General features: G+C 35.1%; 1 protein-coding gene and 1 pseudogene across 1 annotated transcript; both read left to right on the top strand.

Annotated features, from left to right (window-relative positions):
* Positions 1 to 3,147: 3,147 nt before the first annotated feature.
* On the top strand, positions 3,148 to 3,630 carry LOC107006439. Its single transcript, XM_015204993.1, has one exon. It carries the CDS (start codon positions 3,148 to 3,150, stop codon positions 3,628 to 3,630), a length of 483 nt encoding a protein of 160 aa, XP_015060479.1.
* An 8,593-nt stretch (positions 3,631 to 12,223) lies between these two features.
* LOC107007077 lies at positions 12,224 to 12,869 on the top strand (annotated as a pseudogene).
* The last annotated feature ends 1,064 nt before the right edge of the window (positions 12,870 to 13,933 follow it).

The following is a 13,933-nucleotide window of genomic DNA, read 5'->3' as shown; positions in this document are numbered from 1 at the left end:
AAAACAAGACAAATAGTTTTACTCGATAAAACTTTCTCACTCAAGAATGTTTTAAACGTAGCAATCCTATCAACCTTGAAGACTTCAATTTGATGAATAATTCTCCCTCGTTCTCTGCGTGAAGTCGTGTATTTCTTCCTCTGCCTTGTGTGCTTCTTATAGAGTTTTTGCCTTGTACAATCCCTACTAATAAGGTAAGAAAGTTATGTTTAAACAAGGATTCTTTTTTAAATTAGAATCCTTATTATACACCACTTTCTTCCTTAATAATATATTTAAGGTTTTCCTTATTTGTATTGACTTATACCTTTAATATATTACTTTGACTTTGACAAATAACTCTATTTTACTTGATCTCAGACTTCTTTCGCTGCGTACATTTTCTACTGTTCTTTGCGCTTTTTGTCTATCATCAAAACGAATTAACGATTCTATCACGTTCTATCAATAAAAATAACCCATAATCAAAAGGAAGCATGAATCTTTATCAGTTTAAAATAACAATAACGATACTACATATGACAAGAGAATGGAGGCAGAATTGATGACTATCACTATATTGAGAAATTAAAATGAGTTTAAACCAAGAGTGACTATGCAAGGAGATGAAGTTTAGCTAAAATGGTGAAGAAAGAGGTACACAGTGTGAGCAGATTCCTTTGAAGCGTCAATTTCCTTTTTTCCTCTTTGGGAATGAGTTAAAATTCCCCAGAAAAGGTCGTCTCCCCTTTTTGGTGCGGTGATTTGAATTTCATTATGGGGTAAGACCAGGGGTTGATTCGGTATTTCACAGAAATTCGGAACCCTAATGAACCTCCTATATATTGTTTTGTTCTCCTCGGCTAAAGGAGGTTTTTTTGGGGGAGAGTAAAAAATAAACCTTTGAACTAACAATAGAAAAGAGGGCAGCAGCATTGAAAGAAAATATATTAGAGAGGTTTTCTTTTTGGGTTTGAATCTTTTGGATAAAATCGAAAAAGGGAAAGGGGAGGAGAATTTCTTTGGGGAGAGACTTGTGAATAGAAGAAAGAGTGGCTTTTGTTATTTTCTAGGAGTTTATTGAGAGTTTGCTTAAGAAAATAACTCAGGTAATATATAGAGATTCACGTATAAGATGGAGGGGTGGATATTCGATTAAGTTATCCTGTTCCCTGCTCGTCTCACTAGTCCGTGTTCAAAATTGGAAGTTTTGTCTTAGCTTCTTTTGTCGTAGTTTGGTTTTGTGCGTCGACGCAATGGTGGAAGTCGTCGCTCTCAAGCTCGTTTTGTCCAAGTCACGCTGCCCCGAAAAAGGTAAACTCTCTATTATTTTTGTTTACCTCATAGTTCTCTTGTTGTAATTTGGTTTTCTGCTCAAATATTCTCCGCTTTTGCCTTGCATTCTTAAGCTAGATTCTAATCGAATATTTAATGTTCGTTCTTGTTTCTTTGTTTCTTGTCATTCATAGGTCATTATGAATGTCATTAGATTTATCAATACTTTCACTCGTGTTTCCTTCTTATCTCGCTATGTGGTTATGGTAATTTTTAGTTTCCTTCCGTGGTAAAAGAATATTCATGTCTCCATTGCGATTTATAAAGCATCGACATGTGCTAGAAGGTTATGAAATCATTTCATAGAGATATTTATGTATATATTTATTTTAAAGAAGAAAATTATTGATCTCTAAGTGTAGCTTAGGCCTTTTGAAATTATGTGACGGTCGAAAAATCTGAAAATTCAGTCATTGTGGTAGTCACTTTGCACTTTTTATATGATCTGTTTTTTTTTTTAATCTAAAAGATGAGCTGAAAATATCCGTGACTTTTCCTTCCTTGCCCAAATCTCTTCTTTCTTGGTTTAGCTTGTTTTAAGGTTGGTCTGATCAGTTCGAATAGTGTTTGGCTAGTCGAGGAAGGAATATGTTTGTGGGTATGGTTTTATGTCTAGTGTATCTTTGGTTGAAAATTTATTTTCCCTCTCTGTCGTCAAACTTAATAGTTAGTATATTTAAACTACCTCTGCAAGTTTGAATTTAAATAAGACGATAAACTTTACCTTTTCTGGGGCAGCAAACCGGACAACGAGTTTGACGAATATGATTCCACCACCACTCTAAACTCAAACAACCACAGAAGGGCACAAAATTTAATACTATGGAGCCAAGAATTCTCAAAATTTTTAGGATATTCTTTAGTTTGCCGAATATCCCCTCTTGAACAGTGAGAAGAAAGGGGTTATATAGGATAATTTTTAGGTCGAAATAGAGGGGGGAAACGATTTTGGACTAATGCAAAGTCCAAAATTTCTTAGTAGATAAGGTTCGAATGAGATAGAATCGTACCATTTCAGTATGATTCAAACGGATTCGTAACGAAACTCGAATGGGAGGTCCGATTTAGCGCAAAGGATGAAGGAGGTGTGAGATTTTGACATTTGGCCAATTCTCGAAATGGACTGGTGCGGAGAGATAAGGTAGAAGGGAAGAGGACGCGCGACCTGTCGATTTGGTTGCTGGGTTTTTGTCTGGTCGCGTTGTGGGTTGGGTGTACTGGTTGAAGGAAGAAAAAGAGGTGTGAAGGTGTAATCACGCGTGTATATTGTGGGAAAGAATTGGGTCGATTGTTGAATTCGTTAGAATTGTATGGTGGGTCACTGTTTGGTTTGAGAATTAGACTTAAATCATTTGGGAATTATTTGGTGTGCTGCGTAATGCCACAGGTGTCAAGTGCACGGTGATCTGATACGAGTGCCACCTCATGAACTTAATGCTATGAGTTCACCTTGGCCATTCGTAGCTTGGGGAATGGATGTCATCAGTCCGATAGAACAGTCACTTCTAATGGACACAGATTCATTTTGGTTGCCATTGATTATTGCACCAAGTGGGTGGAAGCAGCTTCTTACAAATCGGTAACCAAGAAAGTGGTGGCTGATTTTGTTCGCAACAATCTGATATGTAGATTTGAAGTGCCAGAATCATCATTACTGATAAATGGTGCATATCTCAACAGTCGCGTGATGAGAGATATTTATGAATAATTTAAGGTCACTCATCGGAATTCAATTGCTTATCGTCCCCAAATGAACGGAGCTGTAGAGGCCGCCAATAAGAATATCAAAAAGATTTGAGGAAAACAATTTACAAGCATCGAGGTTGGCATGAGATGTTACCATATTCTTTATTGGGATACCGTACGATTGTCAAAACATCAATTGGAGCCACTCAATATTTGCTAGTATATGGAACAGAAGCAGTCATACCTGCTGAAGTTGAGATACCGTCTTTGAGAATCATTTCAGAAGCTGAGTTAAGTAACACTGAATGGGTTAGCAAGCAGATTGATCAACTAACTCTTATTGATGAGAAGAGAATGGTTGCCGTCTGTCATGGTCAATTATATAGGCAAAGAATGGTTCGTTCCTTTCACAAGAGAGTAAGAGCCAGAATTTTCAAAGTAGGTCAGTTGGTTCTTGAGCGTATTTTTCCTCATCAGGACGAGTACAAAGGAAAGTTCACACTAAACTGGCAAAGTCCTTACATGGTTCATAAAGTATTATCTGGAGGTGCTTTGGTCCTGTCAGAGATGGATGGCACCGTATGGCCTAAACCTATCAACTCGGATGCTGTCAAGAGATACTACGTGTGAAGCTTCGGTTTGCAATTCTGTTATTTACTTGTAATCATTCTTTTTGCTTGTATTTGTTTTGCTTAAAATTGTACCCCTCTTGTAATGAACTACGTCGGACCTGAATTCTCAAGAATGAGATACGTAGGCGTCCTATGTAGGCCTTGGTCACCCCATTTATCCCCTTTAAATATTTTTGTGTATTTGAACTATGTTCAACCTGAATTCTCAAGAATGAGATATGTAGGCGGCCTATGTCGGCCTCGGTTGGTTTCTTTAAAATTTTTACTTTTGTTAGCCTTTGAGGGGAACTACGTTTGACGTGATTCCTGCCTCAACGGGATACGTAGGTGCAACAAGGGTTCAGTCATATTTCTTGTAAGATTTCTATTCCTCTTTACAATAAAACTAGGACAAAATTTTTGGGAGGGACTCAAAAATTCTCGAGAAGAAGATTCTTCCTTAGCAAGTCAAGACTGAAGATATTTCGAGATTTGCAACTAGGATGGAAATTTTGACAAGATCTCAAAAATTCCACGATCTACTCAATTACAGTAGAAGGATAAGCAAGACAGTTAACTGGGACAAAAATTTTGAGGATGGCCTCAAAATCTCAACATGGGTTTATCTACAAGTTCGGAGTGACTCTAAAAACTCCTCAGCGAATAATTAGATAAACATCAGAGCATCAGACTCAAAGAAGTTTGTTAAGCCTCATATGACATGACTTGACAGTGACCTTTTTCAGATGCTATTTCTCTTAAATTTTCCCTTTTACATTTCATTTGTTTTGGCATAAAATATTTTGTCTCATCTATCAAGAGTTGGGAGATCGGGAAATCAACCGGAGATAGTAGGACAAGGAGCAAACAAGTGAAGAAATCAACACAGATTAGTTTGTTTTAAAACTAAACCATTTTCTGTGGACGTAGGTTTATAGCTTTGCTGCGAAAGCAGCAAATTCTTCCGGTGGATGAATATGGAGAAGTCAAATGAGGGAAAAACTATCGCAAAATCAATAGTTTTCCAAGAAGTAACAATCATTTTATATCGCTTATGTCAGAAACTTGGGAATATGATTGTTTAATTCAATCAATTTTCGACAACATGAAATTTTTATAGAACGTCCAGCTAGAATCGAAGGTGAATCAAGAAAAAATCTCAAGGAAGAGTTTACAGTTTTTGTAAAAGACGTCATTTGCATCATAATGTCGGATATGATAGTATGCATTACCCGGAGGGGTCAATTAGTTTATTGTCGATCAACACGATATACTATCTGGAAGTTGTTTTACCTACATCATCATTGGAGACGATATGATTATCCAGAAAGCACCCAGAAGATCACAATGTTTCTCTATTGAAGCACAATCTTCATTTGGTACCAATGATAACATCAAGAGTTAATATTCATGCATTGCGAGTCAATATTCATACATCACAGAAGATCATGCATCGCGAGTCAATAATCATGCATCCCGAGTCAGTATTCATGCATCGCAGAAGATCAAGCATCACAAGTCAATATTCATACATCGCAGAAGATCATGCATCGCGAGTCAATAATCAGGCATCGCGGAAGGTCATGCATCGTGAGTCAGTATTCATGCATCGCAGAAGATCATGCATCGCGAGTCAATATTCATACATCCCAGAAAATCATGAATCGCGAGTGAATATTCATATATCGTGGAAGATCATGCATAGCGAGTCAATATTCATGCATCGCGAGAAGATATTTATTCCTCGCCTAGAGTTATGCATCGCGGGAAGTTTTCATGCCTCGCAAAAAGTTATGCATCATGGGAAGATTTCATACCTCACAGAAATTTATGCATCGCGAGAAGATTTTATACCTCGCAGAAAGTTATGCATCACGAGAAGATTCTATGCCTCGTTGAAATTTATGCATCGAGAGAAGATTTCATATCTTGCAGAAATTTATGCATCGCGAGAAGATTTTATACCTCACAGAAAGTTATGCATCGTGAGAAGATTTCATACCTCGCAGAAATTTACGCATCGCGAGAAGATATTCTTGCCCCGCAAAAAAGTCATGCACTGCCAGAAAAGGAAATCGTGCCTCCCAAGAGAAATGATTACCCATCGGCATCAAATGCATTCTTTTATTTTGATAAAAGTAAACATCAAGAAGATCATCGAAAACAAAGAAAATATCAACATTGCATAAGATTTTATTTATTTTTCAAATGAATAGTACATTGAAGGTTATATTGCAAATGCAAGACACAACATTTATTTGCTTTACGTCAAACCAATCGAGTTGACGTCGAAGGTCGAGGAGAACAATTAAGTGTCGACATGGTAAAATACACTGTCTCCCATATCAATTGCATTTTTATGCTAATGAGTTTTTATCTCAGTCTTTGTCGAGAGCATCGGAAAGGATGAATTCTCCAAAAAACCAGAGGTGCGGACGACGTCAAAAGGGACGCAACACAAGGTGGAACTTTTTCTTAGCAGCAAACTGGGACACAGTCCAAAGAGGAATGTCAAACACTTAGGACGCGAGAGGAGCAACGACTTCCACCAAAATCAAACCACACCCCAATCAGAATGCATGTTGGTTTTTCCTTTGGGTTTTGTCAGTTCCGATTTCGCATCCGGATTTTTGGTCTACCGGTAGCAACTTTCCAATCTAAGTGAAAATGCGCCAAGGGTTTTTGGAAATTATGTCCATGTAAGTTCTTAATTATGGGTGTGAAGTGCACAACATTCATGGCTAAGAATTTACAAGCCTCGTTTTCATACTCTTTTGATTTGTCACTTGTCCAGAATATAATATAATGGATTTCCTTTTCAACCATTCGAGTCGAAATACAGGTGACTTGAATTCTCATATAGTGTGAGATATATTGGGAACTCATTTTCAGGGTTCGGCCGTAATTCCTAAAGTCCTTACCAATTCCTTTCCTAAAGACGAATGTGTGGTCGGTCAAAATTGGAGTTGTCAATTTCATTTTCCTCGAGTTTCTTGCATCATTTCGAGTAAAATGAGGGATAGTTGTTCACACCCGATTTTGACCCTGGACGACATAATTAATTAACNATATATATATATATATATATATACACACACACACACACACATATATTAAAGTGTTTCTCGAATTATTCTAAGTTAATATTACTATTTTCATAATTTTTAGTTAATATATGTATATAACTAATATATTTTAGGATTATTCGAAAATCCGTATTTAAGAATATTTTATTTTGTTTAAATATTTTATTAGCCATTAAATAGTTTGCATTTTTGACTTAATTATGTCATAATTTCATCGATTATTTTATCTCGTTAAAATTAAGAAGCTTATTTAATTGATTTATATTAATTAATCTCATCTAGTTAGCAAATATTTAATCCATTTGGGCAGCCATTTTAGGTGTCTTATTTTTCAGCATTTCCATCCAGACCAGGCCCAAAATCCAATTGTGAAGAAAGAGGTACACAGTGTGAGCGGATTCCTTTGAAACATCAATTTCCTTTTTTCCTCTTTGGGAATGAGTTAAAATTCTCCAGATAAGGTGGTCTCCCCTTTTTGGTGCGGTGATTTGAATTTCAAATTATGGGGTAAGACCAGGGGTTGATTTAGTATTTCACAGAAATTCGAAACCCTAATGAACCTCCTATATATTGTTTTGTTCTCCTCGGCTAAAGGAGGTTTTTTTGGGGGAGAGCAAAAAAAAAACCTTTGAACTGACAATAGAAAAGAGGGCAGCAGCATTGAAAGAAAATATATTAGAGAGGTTTTCTTTTTGGGTTTGAATTTTTTGGATAAAATCGAAAAAGGGAAAGGGGAGGATTTCTTTGGGGAGAGACTTGGGAATAGCGGAAAGAGTGGCTTTTGTTATTTTCTAGGAGTTTGAGTAAGAAATATTGGGAGTTTGCTGAAGAAAATAACTCAGATAATATATAGAGATTCGCGCTAAGGTGGAGGGGTGGATATTCGATTAAGTTATCCTGTTCCCTGCTCGTCTCACTAGTCCGTGCTCAAAATCGGAAGTTTTGTCTTAGCTTCTTTTGTTGTAGTTTAGTTTTGTGCGTGGTCGCAGTGGTGGAAGTCTTCGCTCTCAAGCTCATTTTGTCCAAGTCACGCTGCCCCGGAAAAGGTAAACTCTCTATTATTTTTGTTTACCTCATTGTACTCTTGTCGTAATTTGGTTTTCTGCTCAAATGTTCTCCGCTTTTGCCTTGCATTCTTAAGCTAGATTCTAATCGAATATTTGAATGTTCGTTCTTATTTCTTTGTTTCTTGTCATTCATAGGTCATTACGAATGTCATTAGATTTGTCAATGCTTTCACTCGTGTTTCCTTCTTATCTCGCTGTGTGGTTATAGTAATTTTTAGTTTCCTTCCTTGGTAAAAGAATATTCATGTCTCCATTGCGATTTATAAAGCATCGAAATGTGCTAGAAGGCTATGAAATCATTTCATAGAGATATTTATGTATATATTTGTTTTAAAGAAGAAAATTATTGATCTCTAAGTGTAGCTTAAAAATCTGAAAATTCAGTCATTGTGGTAGTCACTTTGCACTTTTTATATGATCTGTTTTTTTTTTAATCTAAAAGATGAGCTGAAAATATCCGTGACTTTTCCTTCCTAGCCCAAATCTCTTCTTTCTTGGTTTAGCTTGTTTTAAGGTTGGTCTGATCAGTTCGAATAGTGTTTGGCTAGTCGAGGAAGGAATATGTTTGTGGGTATGGTTTTATGTCTAGTGTATCTTTGGCTGAAAATTTATTTTCCCTCTCTGTCGTCAAACTTAATAGTTAGTATATTTAAAGTACCTCTGGAAGTTTGAATTTAAATAAGACGATAAACTTGACCTTTTCTGGGGCAGCAACCCGGACAACAAGTTTGACGAATATGATTCCACCACCACTCTAAACTCAAACAGCCACAAAAGGGCACAAAATTTAATACTATGGAGCAAAGAATTCCCAAAATTTTTAGGATACTCTTTATTCTTCCGAAAATCCCCTCTTGAACAGTGAGAAGAAAGGGGTTATATAGGACAACTTTTAGGTCGAAATAGAGGGGGAAAACAATGTGGGACTAATGCAAAGTCCAAAATTTCTTAGTAGATAAGGTTCGAATGAGATAGAATCGTACCATTTCAGTATGATTCAAACGGATTCTTAACGAAACTTGAATGGGACATCCGATTTAGCGCATAGGATGAAGGAGGTGTGAGATTTCGACATTTGGCCAATTCTCGAAATAGACTGGTGCGGAGAGATAAGGTAGAAGGGAAGAGGACGCGCGACCTGTCAATTTGGTTACTGGGTTTTCGTTTGGTCGCGTTGTGGGTTGGGTGTACTGGTTGAAGCAAGAAAAAGAGGTGTGAAGGTGTAATGACACGTGTATATTGTAGGGAAGAATTGGGTCGATTGTTGAATCCGTAAGAATTGTATGGTGGGTCACTGTTTGGTTTGAGAATTAGGCTTAAGTCATTTGGGAATTATTTGGTGGGCTGCGTAATTAAAGGTGGGAAAAGGCTACTGGAGCCTGGAAGTGGGATAAAGGAAGAAAAAGGGTTGTGATTGGTATAATTTATTTGGGCCAAAATTGGTCTTCTGGGCTCATCAAAGTAAGTTAAGGGTCCAATTGGATATCAAAAGGAGAAGGTTCCTTGGTCTTGAAAATGATAAGATGATAAAATTTAGAACGAAATAAATTATGCTTTCAATCAATCATTAAACTTCCTAACTCTAAAAACGTAAAACAATCATTTTGACAAAAAAAACTTAATTATTTTTTTCTGAAATAAAAATGCTTATTTAGTTAAAACACCATTTTAGTAAAATAGTTTTTCTAAATATTTATATAAAACTATATAAATCTATATATTTCAGGTATATAGATATACATTTTATAGGAAAAAGGGAAATCGTCTTGAAAATGATTTCTAAAGTATTTTTGATTTTTTTTTTCAAAATGATCTCTTCAAATTGTTTGAAGTTGGAGAAAACTTAAAGATTAATTAAATAGCGGAGGGCCAAAATGGGTGTCAACAATTTATCGAGTATGTAAATATCTCTATAAAATATAAAAATTTCATGGTCCCACCTAGAGGTGTTTGTGGTTCTAATTGGATCGGTTATTGATTAAAACCAAAACCAAACCAATCTAGTCGATTTTTTAAATTTCTAAAACCAAACCAAACCAAACAAAAAAATAACCATCGATGTGATTATTGTCAGCTTGATTCGATTTGGTTCTGTTATTCTGGTTTATTCGATTTGAAAGTAATAATTATTTTGAGGACATACGTATTTCGATAGACACAAACACCAAGTATATAAACAATCTACAGAAAAGTTAATATTAGTTCAGTAAAGCAATTAAGCAATATTAAAGTTATCATTACAGGAACAAAACGATTCATTTAAGAGAAAGTGTGACTGTTATATGCGAAGTACAATAGATAAAGACTAAAATGGATTTTGATGGACTTGAATTTGAGATTGTTATACTTGGGCTAAAGTGTTGGCCTTGAGAAAATGGTAAAGTTAAAAACTTAAGTTAATTAAAATTTAACAAAATATTTTTAATTTATTTATAAATAATATATAAATAATTATAAAATTTATATATCTAATTTATCGGTTTGATTTGGTTATTTTTGCGATTATTTTTTAGTAAAACCAAAACAAACCAATTAGTATCGATTTTCAAAATTTAAGAACCAAACCTAACCAAGCTAAACAAAATATCAATATTTTTTAATCGGTTTGATCCGGAGTGCGGTTTGATTTGGTTGTTAACCATAACCATGAACACCCTAGTCCCACCTATATTAATTTATAGAGGTTTTCCTATAGGGGCTAATACATTTGTTCTTTTTCCTTTTTAGATATAGTGGCTAATATGTTTGTACTTTTTCCTTTTCAGATATAGCGGCTAATATATTTGTCCTTTTTCCTTTTTAGATGTAGTGGCCAATATGTTTGTACTTTTTCCTTTTTATATATAGCGGCTAATATATTTGTCCTTTTTCCTTTTTAGATATATTGGCTAATATATTTGTCCTTTTTCCTTTTTAGATATAGCGGCTTATATATTTTTACTTTTTCCTTTTTAGATATGCGGCTAATATGTTTGTCATTTTTCCTTTTTAGATATAGCGGCTAATTATATATTTATCTTTTTTCCTTTTTAGATATAGCGACTAATTATATATTTATCTTTTTTTTCCTTTTTAGATATAGTGGTTAATATTTGATCATAGGTGTTCAAAAGTGGATATTTACTTAATTCGCCCAAATATATGATGATGGCTTTTTAGTATAAAAGTGAAAACCTTCAAGAGGACATATCATTCATCACATCAAAACGAAGCAATATGGCAAAAAGAGCTGGTGGAGAAGATATAATATCAGAATTGCCTTTACATATCATTCATCACATCTTATGCCGCACTAACCTTGACCTCAAAGACTCGGCGATAAGTTGTATGTTATCCAAGAGATGGTACCATTGCTGGACTTCAAGACCTAATTTGATATTCAATCAGTTGCAAGGTGACAAACTTATGCCCCTTGAAAACTATGTCAAGTTGGTTGATCAATCCCTGCGATCCCATAATGAAAAGAAGTTACATCTTGAACAATTCATCCTTACTTATTGTGATCCAGAAGTGGATTCTCACCTGGATACTTGGATTGAATTGGCGGTTAAACTCAATGTCACAGAGCTGGGGGTTCACCTTCCCTTTTTAACATCATATATATTACCTGATGTTATTTATGATGCTAAATATCTGAAATCATTGTCATTAAGTAGGTGCAAGATTGAATTTGATATTAGCACCACTCGCATAAGATTTTGTTGTCTTGAGGCTCTTTCTTTGTGCCATGTCCATATTTCAGATGCACAATTACAAAGAGTTATCAACAGATGCCCATCTATCAGGATTCTAAGTTTAGAGTATTGTGAGAGTATAAGCAAATGTCATATTTTTGGCCTGGTACATCTCCAGTATTTGACTACAACTTCTTGCAAACTCCATAGTGTGATAGTCCAAGCTCCATATCTTCGATGCTTTAGATATAAAGAATATGCTGGACGGGAAAATATTCTTCCTTGCGAAATTGCTATTTTGGATGGTTACAATACTTTACAAACACTCGAGCTCGTTGGTGCCAGCATTACAGGACAACAGTTTCAAGATATATTCTGCAAGTTCCCAAACATTTCAGAATTGGAACTAGAAAACTGCTATAAGCTGAATCATATAGAGATTCAGAGTGAAAAACTCAAGAAATTCACCTTATTATTAGGGTTGAACACGCTGGAAAAACTCACGATTCAAGCTCCAAATTTATTGGACTTTGATTTTCGTGGTACTAAAATTCCCTTCTCATATATGAATATGGATACTTCTTCCCTAGAAAGAGCCCGATTCCATTTCTTCATGCCCGCCACACACTTTGGATCAGTGGACAGCAGTTGGTACACGAGTCTTCATCACTTTGTTCAAAAGTTCAACTATTCTAATGATTTCATGTTAATAATATCTTGCCGCCAGGTAGTTTACATTATTTCTATGCTTATGCCATTGATTTATGTTAAATTGGGTTTAAACTATGCCATTGACAAAATTCTTGCAGACCAAAAGCATCCTTATTTATGAAAATCCGAGAGAAATTGTTATCCACCAACCCATGCTGTCGAGATTTTCTTTGCATCTATGATGCGTGTTGAATCGATCATTGGAATGTTAATGTACAAGAGTCCCAATATCATTTCCATAATTGCATGTACAGATGGAAAAGCACTGCAGGTAATTTCTTTATTTATTACCTCAAAAACTAAGACATTAATTTGAGTTTAACTTTTAGACACCGATAATGTAAAAGAATTGTTTTACAATGAAAAAAATTGTTGTTAAATGTTGATTACTCGTCTCACAAGCATTATTGTATGATGTTTTTTGCTTAAATGCAGGTGATGTCTACACTTAAAGGGTGTATACAAAAGGAAAATTGTGGTAAAGAGTGTCCATTCAAGACCAAGTGGCATCGTTACTTAAAAGAAGTCATTAGTTGTAGTGGGACATCTGAAGAGGGAATGGCTGCCTCTACGTGGTATCTATGGTTGAAATCGACATCTCTAATTGACCAAGTGAATAATTTCGTGTTAAAATGGAAAGATGATGAAGCCTAGACCGAAGAGTTTGGGGGTTGAGTTAATTAGTGTGTTGAGAAGAAGTATGATTTATTACATATGTGTAGTTTAATTGCAGTTGAAATAAATAGAACAGAATTCCTATGTCTTGACAATGGAACATAAAACTCTGTTATGAACTCTTTGTGTCGATCTAACTCATGCTAAACTTATATTCATACATGAACACACAATTTATTTTTCGTTAGTTAAAATTTAGGAAAATCCAATTCCCCGCAAAAAGTCACTTTTGGTTTTAACGACTCGATAAAATCAAGTAAAAGGCCTAAAAGACTTTACAAGTTAAAATTGACTTAGATAAATGATTTTCTCTTTCAAACACAATCCGAAATGATTTTTTGGCTTTGATTTTTCAAACAACTCTAAAAAGTATTTTTATCGCAATTGTAAGTCTTAGCCAAATATAAGCTAGTTGTCGGATAGCCGTAATTAAGCGGAACGTCTTAGGTGCTTTTAAAACCTTCCTAAGATGTTAATAAGAATCCCCGAGCCCTTTTAAATATTTTCAAATGATTTTATCTGTTTAAGTCTTTTGAAAATAAAGGTTTTCTTAATTTTTCTCAAATTAAGTGGCGACTCTAAAAAGTCAAAAATTTACTAAAAATACATTTTTCATACAAACACTATGTCAAGTCGGTTGATCAATCTCTCTGATTCCATGTCAAACGAAACTTATATCTTGAAAGATTCATCCTTATGTAACGTGATCCAAAAGTGGATTCTCACTTGGATACTTGGATTAAATTGGCGGTTAAACTCAACGTCAAAGAGCTTGGGATTCACGATTCCTTTTTAAGATCATATAGCTTACCGGATGTTATTTATGATGCTAAACAGCTGACAACGTTGAGGTTAAGTTTTTGTTGTCTTGAGGCTCTTTCGTTGTATCATGTCCATATTTCAGATGCCCAATTACAAAGAGTTATCGAAAGATGCCCATCTATCAGGACTCTAAGGTTACAATTTTGTCAGGGTATAAGCAAATGTCATATTTTTGGCCTACTACATCTCGAGTATTTGAGTGCAGGTTGTTGTGCACTCCGTAGTTTGATAGTCCAAGACTATATCTTCGATCCTTTAGATATACAGAATATGCTAAACTAGTCAAT

The sequence above is a fragment of the Solanum pennellii genome, chromosome 12 (genome assembly GCF_001406875.1).
Source record: "Solanum pennellii chromosome 12, SPENNV200".
Classification (NCBI taxonomy): Eukaryota; Viridiplantae; Streptophyta; class Magnoliopsida; order Solanales; family Solanaceae; genus Solanum; species Solanum pennellii.
Note: the sequence above shows the minus strand (reverse complement) of the source record. Positions and strands in the feature narration are given on the sequence as shown.

Bases quoted from the DNA above. Each gene is read 5' to 3' on its own strand.
- LOC107006439 (XM_015204993.1), top strand. From the start codon at position 3,148: ATGTTACCATATTCTTTATTGGGATACCGTACGATTGTCAAAACATCA.